The sequence below is a fragment of the Neophocaena asiaeorientalis genome, unplaced genomic scaffold, assembly GCF_003031525.2.
Source record: "Neophocaena asiaeorientalis asiaeorientalis breed wild unplaced genomic scaffold, Neophocaena_asiaeorientalis_V1.1 scaffold150, whole genome shotgun sequence".
NCBI lineage: Eukaryota > Metazoa > Chordata > Mammalia > Artiodactyla > Phocoenidae > Neophocaena > Neophocaena asiaeorientalis.
This window is the reverse complement of record NW_020176571.1, coordinates 3606142-3620534: the sequence shown is the minus strand read 5'-3', so window position 1 is coordinate 3620534 and position 14393 is coordinate 3606142. Positions and strand designations below refer to the sequence as shown.

Genomic DNA, 14393 nt, shown 5'->3' with positions numbered 1-14393 from the left:
AGCCACCCAGCGTTTGGTCCTCTATTGCAGCGGCCCTAGGAGACTAACACACCTCCTGTCTGAGGCCTTGATTCTTCCTTAACTTGTTCCCTCCCAGGGGTCCGGTAAGACCTGTGAGCATCTCACGTCCTTTGCTGGTGCAGCTCCCTTTCAGATCCTTTGCTCAGCAACCCTCCTGTGTCCTCACAGCTCGACACGACTGGCCCATCCGCCTCTCTTTGACACGGCCAACACGGAGTTAGTGGTGGACATGTGGGGCACTGCCACGTAGGGAATATTCCTCCATTGGAGCCTGGGTAATTCATGGGATTTGAATGGATCCTGAAGATGCTTTGGGGCTCTTGACTTCCTAACTCTCTGCTGCAGGAGAGATTCAAGAGAGATCAGGGTGACGTTCAAGTTGGTCTCGGGCGTGGTGTGCCGCAAGGTATCAGCCATTGTCCAGCTCCGTGGAGCCCAGAGTGACGGGGAAGGGAGCTTAGGGCCTTCAGAAGGGATATGGGCTTGGTCCGTGAACGTCCTGATTACAGCAGTTACTAAGCTGTGAATTACTTTGGAGGTCTGGGAAATGTTCCTGGAAATATCTGAGGGCTGGATAATTTCCATCTGTGTATAAAGACTTTCATGGAACCATTCTGGAGGGAGAGTGGCAGTTTGCTGGCTCTGATAGAGACGGGCAGATAAAAGTGGGCTCTTTTTCCCCTTTGTGATCGTGATGGCCTTTGCCCTTTGCCTCTGGAACACATCGCACCCTTTTCCCTTTTATGGGTGTACTGTCTGGTGGCCAAAAAAATCTTGGAGACAGAAAGCTGTGTCCAGCCGGGGCCCAGGACGTCACAGGGCTTCATCCAAGTGTGAGGCAGCCAAGCCCATCACAGGGCTTCCATTTTATTTTGAAATGAAAGTAGAAGCACTTCTGTTGTTTTGTCTTCCCTTCTACTTGGAAACCCCACAGATACTGTGGGAAGATTGCAGGTCAAAGCCAGAGGAGAAATGAGGCGAACTCATAAAGGGAAATTGTCTGCAGAAGGGAATCTGCCCTGCTCCCTTACTTTCCAAGTTCACTTAGCTCCCTACCCTAAGGGACTGAGCATTTTCACAGGGAAATTACTTAATTTTCAGCCATTTCCGGCTTGCCAGAGTTGAAGGTAAGAGGAAGAAACAGGATCCTGGGAATAAACACAGTAGGCAGGCCTAGATTTGCAAGTCCCGGGGAATATGAGAAGGGTCTGGCTGACCTATTCTTTTTAAAAAAAAAATAGATCTAGGGCTTCCCTGATGGCGCAGTGGTTGAGAGTCCGCCTGCCGATGCAGGGGACACGGGTTCGTGCCCTGGTCTGGGAAGATCCCACATGCCGCGGAGCCGCTGGGCCCGTGAACCATGGCCGCTGAGCCTGCGCGTCCGGAGCCTGTGCTCCGCAACGGGAGAGGTCACAACAGAGGCCCGTGTAAAGCAAAACAAATAAAAAATAAAAAATAAAAAAATAGATCTAGTCAACTATTGACATACAATAAACCACACATATTTAAAATGTATAATTTGATGTTTTGATATATATTTGTATCTACATGTATGTATGTTTGCATATGTGTGTCTGTATGTATGTATATCTCCATGAAACCATCACCACAATTAAGATTTCGAACATATCCACACCCCCAAAAGTTTGCTCTTGCCCGTTTGTCATCCTTCCTTTTCACCCTTCCCCACCCTCCCTTATCTCTTTCCTGTCACTATAGGTGAGTCTTCATTTTTTATAATTTTATAGAAGTAGAATCAAATAGGATGCACTCTTTTAGTTCAGCTTCTTTCACTCACATGATTATTTTGAGATTCATGGGGTTTGTTGCTTGGATCAACAGTCCCTTCCTTTCAAAGCTGAATAGCATCCCTCTGTGTGTTTATACCACAATCTTACCAGTTCACCTGCTGATGAATATTTGGGCTGGTTTTGGCTACTACAAATAAAGCTTCTGTGAACCTTCGTGGACGAGTCTTTGTATGGACGTATGCTTTTATTCTCTTGGGTAAGTAATACTGAGGAGGGTCATGGCTGTATCAGATGGTAGAAGTTTGTCTGACTTTTCTAGGAGACCACAAAGTGTTTTCCGAAGGGATTGTACGTTTGTGTACATTCCCACCAGTGACATATGAGTGTTCCATCCTGTCACCCCACATCCTTGCCAAGACTTGGTCAATCTTTTTCATTTCAGACATTCTAACAAGCGTGTAGTGGCATTTCATTTTGGTTTTAAATTTCATTTCCCTGATGACTAATAATGATGAACATTTTCATGTGGTTATTTGATATCCACATGTCTTATTTGGTGAAGCGCCTGTTCAAATGTTTGTCCATTTAAAGACAGCTGAGTTGTTGATTTTCTTTTAAAATTTTTAAAATAGACATAGTGTTGTTCAGGCTATATCTATTTCTTCTTGAGTGAGCTTTGATATTTAGTGGGATATTTCAAGGAATTTGTCCATCTCATCTAAATTGTCAAATTTATTGGCATAAAGAAGTTCATAATATTCCCTTATTATCCTTTTAAATGTCTGTAGAATTTGTAATGATGTCATCTTAAATTCCTTATGCTATAATATGTATCTTCTCTCTTTATTGATCTTCTTAAAGGCCTAGCTTTTAGTTTTGTTGATTTTCTCCATTGTTTTTCTCTATGGTTTTCTATTTCATTGATTTCTGTTCTGACTGTTATTATTTCTTCTCCTTACTTTGGGTTTAATTTACTCTTCTTTTTCTAGTTTCTAGAGGTAGAAGATGAGGCCATTGGCCTGAGACCTTTCTTCCTTTCTAATATATTTGTTTAGGGCTATAAATTTTTCCTGAGTACTGCTTTAGCAATATCCTACAAAATTTGAAATATTGTACTTCTATTTTCATTTAGTTCAAATTATTCTTAAATTCCATTTTCATTTCTCCTTTGAGCCGTGGGTTTCTAGAAGTATGTTACATAGTTTCCACATTTGGAGATTTTCCAGAGGTCTTTCTGTTATTGGTTCTAACATAATTCCATTGTGGTCAGAGTACATACTTTGTATGACTAAATTCTTTTAAATTTATTGGAACTTGTTTTGTGGACCAGAATATGGACTGTCTTGGTAAATGTTCCATGTGCACTTGAAAGTGTGTTCAGGTTTTGTTGGGTGGATTGTTCTATAAATGTCAAGTAGGTCAAAATAGTTGACAGTTTTGTTCAAGTTTTCTGTATCCTTACTGATTTCTGTCTTGTTTTATTAATTATTGATAGAGGGATAATGAAATCTGAATGTGATTGTGGATTTGTCTAGTTCTCCTTGAAGTTCTATCAGTTTTTGTTGTATGCATTTGCTTTTTGCACCTGTTGTTAGGTGCATATGTGTTTAGATTGTTTTATCCTATTGATGGATCGCCCCATTTATCATTATGAAATGACTTTATCTCCATTAATATTCTTTGTTCTATAGAATCTACTTTGCCTGATATTAATATGCAGCTTTCCCTTGACTAGTGTTAACATGCTATGTATTTTTTCAGTCTTTTACTTTTAACCTATTTGTGTCTTTTTTTAAATATAAATTTATTTATTTACTTTTTGGCTGCATTGGGTCTTCGTTGCCGCGTGCAGGCTTTCTCTAGTTGCAGCGAGCGGGGGCTGCTCTTTGTTGTGGTTCACGGGCTTCTCATTGCGGTGGCTTCTCTTGTTGCGGAGCACGGGCTCTAGGTGCACGGGCTTCAGTAGTTGTGGCTCACGAGATCTAGAGTGCAGGCTCAATAGTTGTGGCGCATGGGCTTAGTTGCTCCACAGCATGTGGGATCTTCCCAGACCAGGGCTCGAACCCGTGTCCCCTGCACAGGCAAGCGGATTCCTAACCACTGCGCCATCAGGGAAGTCCCCTATTTGGTCTTTATGCTAAAGTACATTTCTTTTAGGCAGCATATAGTTGGGTTGCCTCAGTTTAGGGTGTCTGTCAGGCTTCACCTGGGTTTCCCCTTCCTGTGCCATGAACTGAAAACTCTTTAGGCAGTAATGGGGCATATTTCATTTGTTTCCCATCTCTCAGGAACAAGCCCTAGACTAGAGGGAGGCAAATGTGGGCCCTTTGGGAGCAAAATTTAAAAAGCTAGTCACTCTCAGATACACAGCTTCGAGAGTGGAATCCTCTCCTTGAACCTTAAGAAGACGTTCTCAAGAGTGGGAGTACAGGGTTAGGACCTGAGATTCAACGCCTCTTAATCTGATACTTCAGGGGCCTCCCTCCACTCACCCTAGTCCCAGGCCTGCTGGTCACTATCCTTCATTGCCTGATATCCAGTGTCTGGAAAACCATTAAAATAATAATAATTATTATATATATATATATATATATATATATATATATGTATATAATCTGGATTTTGGGTTATTTCAACTGGGAGGGTAAATCCAGTCCCTGTTATTCCATCTTTTCTGGAAATAGAAGTCTGGACTTACTCTTTATGAGATGAAAGTCCCATATAAAGAGCTTCCTGACTGAAATACCAATGCTTTCAGGCATCCCTGCAAAGAATCTACGAAAGAGCTGTCTTCCTTCATCTAACAGGGAATCAATGAGCACTGACTTTATACCACCTTTGGGCTGATACCTGGGGCTAAAATCAAATAAGAGGAGGTGCCTCTCTCCTAGTGCTCATAGCCGACCTCTTTAGAACTGTGAGATTGCCTCTTTCATGCCATGCATCACCTGTGACATGGGCCAGGGAAGCTGGGAGCCAGAGAAAGTCAGACCTAGAACGGAGAGATCAGGTTTACTAATTCCCAGGCCCAGAATGGCTTTGGGACTCTCTTAAGCTCACACGGCTGGTCAGTAAGTGGATTGCTATGCACTCTATTTTGAGGGCTATAGAGGAGGAACCCAACCCCGAAGACCTTCCTCCACTGCCGGTCACCATGACTGAAATCCACCATTAGAGGGCGAGGAAATGGGAAAATGTATATAGAGACCACGGTGTGGTGCCTGCCTCCAAGTAAGCACTCCAGAAATGGAAGCTGATCTACCAGCATCTGTGTTCTTGCCGTTGATTTAGATCGGGAGAAATTTTCTGGCCACCTCCTTTCAAGCTGGAAATGTCTGTTTTCCTTTCCCCCTTCTTCTCTGCTCTCTTTGATGGGCTGGCCGATCTGTTAATGATCAGGGCACATTTCCCCTTGTTCCGAGCTTGTGCTGATGAAGAGAGAAACGGGCACTGGTGAGTGGTCCTCTGCTTCCCTCCCATCCCCTCTCATCCTTTTCCAGCCTTCCTCCATCCCTACCATGCCCACTCCTCTCTCTCATCTTCCACCTTCAGGTTCTGAAACGACTCGAAGAAATTGACAGATCTGGATGGCCACGCCCAACAGGAGAGTGGTCTCCAGACCCCGGGGACCTGGCTGGGGGCACCAGGGGAGCGGGGCCTGCCTGGGCTCCCTGGACGACCTGCCGTGTGAGGGGACCCAGGAGCTGGCACCGGCACAGCTGACCATGCTGAGGAAGGCACAGGAGTTCTTCCAGACCTGTGATGCCGAGGGCAAGGGCTTCATCACCAGGAGGGATATGCAGGTAAGAGGGTCCCGGGTTGCACCTGCCCACCTGGAATGCATGGGTCTCTCTTTCTTGGGCTGGGGCCTGCCCCACGGGAGGTGACGTCTTTATTTTTTTATAAATTTATTTATTTATTTTTGGCTGTGTTGGGTCTTCGTTTCTGTGCGAGGGCTTTCTCTAGTTGCGGAGAGCAGGGGTCACTCTTCATTGCGGTGTGCGGACCTCTCACTGTCACGGCCTCTCCCGTTGCGGAGCACAGGCTCCAGACGCACAGGCTCAGTAGTTGTGGCTCACGAGCTTAGTTGCTCCACAGCATGTGGGATCTTCCCAGACCAGGGCTCGAACCCGTGTCCCCTGCATTGGCAGGCGGACTCTCAACCACTGTGCCACCCGGGAAGCCCCGAGGTGACGTCTTTAACAGAAAAGATGCTGTCAACTCTGTCCTGGAAGGAGGCATCGGCCTAAACTCTCCTGGGAGCTAGATCTCCTGGGTTCATGCTTTTTCTGGCCTTCACTTGGTGTCAGGCTCGGGGGCTATTTTCTCTGAGTCAGTAACTCCCCAGAATTGTGGAAAATGGTGGCAGCAATATAAGAAACTTAAGTGAGACACGGAGAAGAACCTTCTGGAACAAAGATGGAAAGGCACTGACTTGTTACTTTACAACACAGATCCAAGCTGTGCCCAAGCCACTCCCACGAGGTGCCATGACTCTCAGTCAGCTCTGTCACGGTGTAGCTGAACCAAACTTGGATCCGTTCGCCCGTGCCCAGTAAAGCTGATCTACTGACCCCAGATTGTGGTGAAAGAAAGGACAGCGTTTATTGCAGGCACCAAGCAAGGAGTCCGGGACAGCTAGTGCTCCAAACACCCGAACTCCTTCAGACTTCCCTGGCGGTTCAGTGGTTAAGACTTCACCTTCCAATGCAGGGGGTGCAGGTTTGATCCCTGGTCAGGGAGCTAAGGTCCCACATGCCTCAGGGCCAAGAAAACAAAACATAAAAGCAGAAGCAGTATTGTGACAAATTCAATAAAGACTTCAAAAATGGCCCACAGTAAAAAAAAACACCCGAACTCCTCAATGGTTTTCAGCAAATCATTTTTAAAGGCCAGGTGAGAGAGGGGAGTCCCGGGGTATGTGATCAGCTCGTGCACAGTTCTCTGGTTGGTGGTGGTACCAGGGCGGTGTCACAGGGGTTCACATGATCAATCCTTAGGCTCCAGGAGGCCTGGGGGGATGTGCTCGTGGTCATCGAGTAGTTTATGTCTTCCATTTGGTGGTGGTTTTAGCATCTGGAAAACAGCTCAGGAAATGTGCATCAGATACTATTATCCAGGCCCTCCAGAGAGGAGCTAAAGCAGAGGGTATGGGGAGGCGTCTGTCCCGCGAAGGCCCTGTAAGGTCCTGCTTGGTTACAGCAGCGCTAGCAGCCACAGGCAGTGTGGAAAGAGCAGAGTGTGACCTGTTCCCAAACAGCTTTACTTACCTACACTGAAGTGTACATTGTATGTCATTTTCATGTGTCACCAAACATTATTCTCCTTTTGATACTGTTTTCAACCATTTAAAAATGGAAAAGCGATTCTTAGCTCTCTGGCTGTACAAAAACAGACACTGGGTCCCATTTACAGGGCGGGGTGTGGTTTGCCCACCCCTGGTCTGATGCCTTCCCAGTGTCTTCCTTAAGTCTCTCATGCTGCAGTCATGATTTCACCCCGAGAATAAAGGAAGCGCGGGCTGCATGGAGCTCTGACAGCCTCTCTCCACACCGCCCTCCCATCACTCGTACGTCAGGGGCATTTTGGGGAGGGACACACAGCTGCACAAAGGAGGGGAAGACTCGCGATGGGCAGGTTTTCTTTTCTTCTTTTTTTTTTTTGCGGTACGCAGGCCTCTCACTGCTGTGGCCTCTCCCGTTGTGGAGCACAGGCTCCGGACGCGCAGGCTCAGCGGCCATGGCTCACGGGCCCAGCCGCTCCGCAGCATGTGGGATCTTCCCGGACCGGGGCACGAACCGGCGTCCCCTGCATCGGCAGGCGGACTCTCAACCACTGCGCCACCAGCGAAGCCCAGGTTTCCTTAAGGCTGGTTTTTCATAGTACACTGAAGTTGGGCCATGAAATGCAGACCCTCGTTCGTATCCGTCCCTCCTCCACTCGCTGCGTGAGCCTCGCATCCCGGAGGCTTGTGACCTGGATGGAGCACCGCAGGCCTTTCTCCCACCAGCCCCACAGGGTGGAATATTCTGGCTTCTCCCAGACTCTCCCCCATCCAGTAGGTGCTTCAGGATTTGAGGGGAAAGACCTGGGAACAGTGGTACCTTAGCCCACAAGAGAGCCTGGGCCTCTCTGGTTTTCAGCAATTGACACCTGGTAAATTTCTGCCACTGATACTCATCCCCAAAGCCTCACCCCACCTAGAAGTCCAGCCTAGGTGTGTTTTGAGAAAACCTTGACAACCCCAGCCTGGGAATTCATAGTTGACAGGCCTGTGGCCATGGGGTTGTAGGAGTGGTTTTAATGGCATGTTTCGTTTGTGCTTCTCCTTCTAGAAAGAAAGAAAAGGGAATTCTCTTTTATTGAGGGTCAACCGTGGGCCATATGCACGGTGCAGCTGAGCACTCTCACTGAGTATACCCCCATTAGCCTGCACCGGAGCCCCCTCTTTAATGGAGGCGGGGAGAGGCACGGTGAGTTTAAACTGTAAAGTATCAATTGTTGAAATCATTTGCGTTGGGCTCGGCATGAAGTCGGAAGCACCAGATCCCAGAGACGCCACAGCAGCCTTGCTCCCTCCGGCCTCACCCCTGGTCCAGACAGCAGGAGGAGGGCGGGGCCTCCCACCAGCTAGTCTGCTGGGTCCGTGGCATTCAGCTCTGCCGGCTGCAGTTTCCTGAACTTTCTGCGTGCCTGTGGACGGTGAAGCATTTGAAAAGTTCAGCTCTTCTAGCTGAGAGAATGATATCACGAGAGAACAAAACGCGTCATCGAAGGGCCGCCTCTCTGCCGCTTTCACGGTCACGTCTGGAGGAGGATGGGCTGGAAGGAGATTTGGGAAGAAAGTCACCCTCTTGTTGTCCACCCTGGGTTCCCTGTGAAGTCCACGCGCCCTTGGTTCTCCTGGCAGGACTGAGGACATCTGCCTGCTGCTGTCACCCCTGCACGTACCGCAGCAGCCGGTGGCTGGCCCCTGGGTGCTGGTCACCACCCCCTTCCTCACCCTCGGCTCCCAGCACGGCCTCTCGGGACCTGGAGGAGAGCTCACAGCATGCTCGCACACCCAGATCCAGACGCCGGGAAAGGCCTGTTAGGGCGGAGAGTGGCTGGATCGGGGTGGGGAGCCTGGGCAGGAGGGGCCGGCGGGCGAGGGGAGCTGGCACAAAACCGTACACAGTTGCCATCCTTTGAGGGAGGGGGAGGGGCAAGGCTGCTCCCCTCGTGCCCCCATTCTTCTTTCTCCTGAGTAATGGAAGAACTCCACCTGCAGGGGCTGAGACAGGCTCCCAGCCATCCGAGAGGTGGGGAAACCCAGGCATCTGAGAGGTGATCGGAGAGCAGCGGCCGTGAGCAAACAGACACCCTGACAGAGCAGGGCCACAGACGGAAAGGAGCAGGTCCCCCGGCCGAGGCCAGGATGCAAGCCGCCCGGAGCTCGGGTTGTGCACGAGCAGGTCCTGCTACGGGAGGTTGGATGGATGATACTGACCTGTGAGCGCAGAGTTTAGGCAGGGGTTGGAGGGTCTTCAGCTCCACCCGTGGCCCCCCCAGACCTCACTCCCTCCTCCACAATAAACCCCTCTGTGTGTCCCATGGAGATCATTCCAGGCAGAACTGGGGTGAAGATTGCTTTGCAGGGAGGGCTCCCCTAGAGAACCACAGTCGTGAGCCGGAGGGTCCCTAGTGAGAGGCAGAGGGACACGGGAGGACCAGGCTGGAGAGGGCATGAAGGGACCCCTCCAGCTGGGAGAGGGAGATGGGGACAGGTCGGGCAGGAGGTCTCTGAAGACGCCAGCAGCCTCCTAAACCCTGTTCCTCTGATTTCTTAGTGGAGTGTAATGGTTATTACCAACGCCAAGTGCCCACCCTGCAACACTGCCTGGGATTCCTGGATTAGCCAAACTGTGAAGAACCATCTAGGAGTTGGCCAGCCAGCCAAACCTGGCTCACTCGCTGTTTCTGTGAGTGCCGTGTAATTGGAACACAGCCGGGCTCTTTCCTTCTCATACCATCCACGGCGGATTCCAAGTTACAACACGGACTTGGGAAGCTGTGACGAAGGCCTGCAAAGCCTCAAATACGCATGATCTGGCCTTTACAGGGGCTGCTAGTTGACGCCTGATTTAGGTTAACAAAGAGACTCTGGTACATTGCCCTGAGTTTTAATCCTGAATCTGCCACTTACCAGCAGTGTGAACTTGTGTAAGTCTCTTAAGCCCTCTAAGCTGTAGCCCCTCATCTGTGAATTATTTATAACTAACTCCCAGCGTTAGAAGAGAATCAGGCGCGTGTGTACATGCAGAGCACTTAGCCCCGAGCTGGGACCTGAAAATCTCTCCATAAATGCTCACTGTGTGTGTGTGTGTGTGTGTGTGTGTGTGTGTGCCATTGGGGGTGGGGGGACTTATACCCCGAGTCTTAACACAATTCCTAGTGTCCTCCACTCTGTGATGTTCCCAAATTGTGGTAAAATACACGTAACAGAATTCCCCATCTGCACCATTTTTAAGTGAATATTTCAGTGCTTTTCAATACATTCACATTGTTGTGTAACCCTCACCAGAACTCTCCTTATTTTGCAAAAGAGAAACTCTGTCCCCATTAAACACTACCCATCTCCCAGGACCACCATCCTACTTTCTGTCTCTATGGATATGGCTCCTCTGGGGACCTCGTATAAGTAGAATCATACAGTATCCGTCCTTTGGTGACTGCCTTATTTCACTTAGCAAAATGTCTTCAAGATTCCACATGGTGGCACATGTCAGAATTTCCTCTCTTTTTAGGGCTGGATAAGGTTCCATTTTATCTAATTACCACATTTTGTTTATTCATTTGGCCGTCGATGGGCACTTGGGTTGCTTCACACCCTTGGGTGTGAATCACGTTGCTGTGGAGAGGGACGTACGAATGCTCTCGGAGTCCCTGCTTTCAGTTCTTTGGGGTATATACCCCAAAGTGGGATTGCTGGATCATATGGCAATTCTATTTTTAATATTTTGAGGGATCCCACACTGTTTCCGCAGCGGCTGCATTGTCGTACTGGGAGGTCAAGTGCAAGTCATCTGTCTGCCTCAGAGATCAAGAAGGGGCATTTCTGCTGGAGAGGGTCCCTTCAGTTCGTCTCTAGTTGGTGCTGCTCTTGTTTGTATCCAGTCTATGTGAGCGAGGGCAGTTTGGCTTCTTAGAGGACATTTGGCCATGTCTAGGGACATTCTTGATTGGAATGACTGGAGAGGGAGATGCTACGGGCATCTACTAAGTGATGTCCGGAGGTGCTGCTAAATGTCCCGTAAAGCACGGGACGGCTCCTCCCCCACCTCCCTCTCCAACAAAGAATTCATCCCGAGATGTCAATAGCACGGAGGTTGAGACTCCCGTCTGCACCCAGCCGTCAGCCTGAACCAAGCACATCAAGGCACTAGGCAGAATCAAGGTAGATCCCGCCTCTGGACCTCACAGTCCCATCCTGAAGATGTCTGGTGCTTCTGGGCTCTACCGCAGGGAAGAGAGTGGTTGGCGCTGGGAGAAGGGTCTGAACAGGAGGCTTTGGGAGCCTGGAAAGAGGGAGAGATTAATCTGGCTGTAAAGGTGGATCTCCTGGTTTTCTCTTTAATGAGCATTTCCCTTAGATGCATTTGAAGCTGTGCAACCCTTGGCTTTAAGCTGCACGAGGCATGTTGCGGGCTGGTGACCAGGAAGGTAGAGGGTCCAGCTGGGCTGTAGCGGGAGACAGCGTTTTCCCCTGGCTCTGGGAGCCTGCGCCCTCAGCATGGCTCCTGCAGGACTGTTTCCTGTTCCATGCCCCAGTTTATAAGCCCTCGCCGAGCATCCCTGGGTGGGGGACGGGGGCTGGTCAGGATCTAGAGTGGATGGGGTCTAGACCAGTGCTCCGTGGGCAGGAGCTCAGGACCGCCTGCTATCACTCGTAGTCACTCGTTTATTGATTCACTTGTTCAACAAGTATCTAAATACCGCCTGGTTGTCAGCGTTGGGCTAGATCCTGGGGCCATGACAGTGAACAAAAGTGAACGGGGTCCCTCTTCCCAGAGCTTCCAGGCCACTGAAGGAGCAGACATTCATCCACTAATCGCATCCATCAGTATGTAAAGTATAAAGTGAGGTGAGACTTATGAACGAAAGAAATGTGTTTGGGGGCGTTCGGACCGCTGGTCTAAGCCGGGGGCTGCGGAGGCTTCCTGAGGAAGTGATGCAGGAATTCAGAGTTCAGAGGAAGCAGGGGTTAGAGTGAACTGGAGGGCAGTGGAGGGAGGCCACGGATGGAGGGAGTGTGGAATCGTAAAGAGCCACTGGTTGGGCCATGGACAGAGTGAGGAGGGCAAGCCTGCCTTCTCCCCGACTCCCTCCCCCGTCACCTGCTCTCCCAGGTGGGAGTGGGAGACAGGATCCACCCGTGAAGCGGGATTCTGGAAGGCTGGCACGGGTGGTGCTGGCCAGGCAGACTTTTGGTGGCAGGGGTGGGATAGCAATGAGAGAAAGGAATTATGCATGGATGCACGGAGAACCCTTAGCTGACAGCGGAAGCCCTGAAGGGGAAATTGCTTCTTTATCCCAGCCTGGCCTCCACCGTGACTTTAGGGAAATCTCAGAGCTTCGCGGGTTATCAGCACCGTGGAATGAATCATCGCGTCCCTCTCCACCTGGCTTGGCTCCTTTAGTTAAAAATGTAGACAGCACTAGGTACCCAGGGGACAAGAGCAGAATAAGTTGGTTTTATATGGCTCTGCAGGCCCAGAGAAGAAAGATAAATAAGAGGTAATTATGGTTATTAAGACTAAAGGATTTTCCGGGTAGGGCCAATAAAGAGAGGTTGAGGCATCAGGCATGGGCAGTTTGCAGAGAAGGCTGGAGAAGCCCTCGGTACTACTTTGGCAGGACGTGAAGAGGGAGGATGACTTGGAGAATGTCATACTGCCCTCCCCAGCTTCAGTGACAGCAAGAGGAGGAAGCTGGTTTGAGACAGAGACAAGGAATGGGATTAGAGCATGGGAAGGACTTGGGGTCAGAAGTGCTGTTGGATTCAGGGATGGCGCCTGAGGCGGGGTGTGACCTAGCTTTTCCTGGGTGATGCTAACAAGAGTACGGGTGCCCACGTGTGGGTATTTTGGGCAAGAGGCAAGTTGAGGGTCCCACTGACTCTGCAATTCCTTTCAGCCCCTTTCTGGGTCCAGCACAGTGTGAGAGACCACATTTTAGAGATCACATTCAGGCAGAGGGTAGGGAGGGGGGCAGGGTTATCCCAAGGAAAGGACTGGAATCTTGGGTTTTCACCCTACCTCCAACGTGATGCCTTTAGCTTCAAATGGAGCTAATGAACTTCCTGCTTGCGAACTTGACTCCATCCTCGCCCTGCATTCTCTGCCTTTGGCTTTGACACAGCTGGTTTATAGATTGTTGACAAGACAGAGATTCTGCTGCTTGCCCAGCAGGTGCACTTCTGGAATCCTTGCACACTCTCACTTACCTTCCTTTTTAAAAACCTCATTCCTATGTAATTCAGTGATTCTAAAGGGCTCCACATCATCCTGTCTCCCCACGTTGTAATGCATCATGGTCTCTCTTAATGCGAGTACCTGCCAAATTAATCCTTACGGCTTATCAGCCAGAAGGGTGCCTGAGGGTCCAACCAAGTGTCTCGCAAGTTACGTTATGGGCTTTCACACCCGCCATCTCTTTTTGACTGTTCAGATGGGCGTGTACCTTCCTTCCTGTGGCCCCGTGGTCCTTGTCTTCAGCTGTCAGTCACTTCCACAGCGGCAATTTTGTGCAGTCGTCCCTCGGGGAGCTGGGAGGATGGGGGAGGGTCAGCTGGGCTGTAATGAACTCCCTTGGGGAGTCTTCATTGGGAGGTTTTGATTATTAGGGTAGAAGAGGGTGCTTGCTTCAACGATGCAAATTAACATTGGCCTGGGGCCACCGGTGCATCAGGCAGAGGCCAGAGGGAAGCATCCCCAGCTCAGCCACTTTGCTCCTCAGCCATCAGTGTCTGCCTTTCTCTCCCTGCGTGGTCTGGGGCAGCCCAGGTCCAGTGACCTCACACCCCATCTTGGCCAGCTCCCTTTTACAACACAAATACTCTTTTATTTTTTTTTTAAGTTTTTTTTTTTTTTTTTGATGTGGTCCTTTTTAAAGTCTTTATTGAATTTGTTACAATATTGCTTCTCTTTTATGTTTTGGTTTTTTTGGCCGCGAGGCATGTGGGACCTTAGCTCCCCAACCAGGGATCGAACCCGCACCCCCTGCATTGGAAGGCGAAATCTTAACCACTGAACCGCCCGGGAAGTCCAACACAAATACTCTCATCCATACCTTAAGGCAGTGGCAGTTCATGTCTTTTCAGGAAGTAGTTGAGAGCCAGCAGGGAGTAGGAGTGGAGGGCAGGCTGGTATGATGGGTGCGCGTCACCCAGTGGCCTTGTCCAGCTCCCCTTCAGAGCTAAAGGACCACAGTGTGTGTCCACAGAAACTGCAGCCCTGGGACATGAGTGGCCTCCATCAGGGAAGGCTTCTGAGAGTGTGACCCACACCTGCATGGCAACAGGGGGACAGAGGGAGGGGCTTGGGCAGAGCAGGTGAAACCAGAGTGAAACCTGGCTGTGCC

At 49.7% G+C, this 14393-nt stretch overlaps 1 protein-coding gene across 1 annotated transcript in view; it reads left to right on the top strand.

Moving 5' to 3' along the window:
- Window positions 1–14393, top strand: part of CRACR2A (calcium release activated channel regulator 2A) — a 117078-nt gene that overhangs the window by 38503 nt on the left and 64182 nt on the right. The window contains exon 3 of the mRNA XM_024733124.1: window positions 5325–5575. Within this exon, the coding sequence (XP_024588892.1) occupies window positions 5360–5575 (216 nt within the window). The 5' untranslated portion in view covers window positions 5325–5359. The remainder of the gene's footprint in view (window positions 1–5324; window positions 5576–14393) is intronic.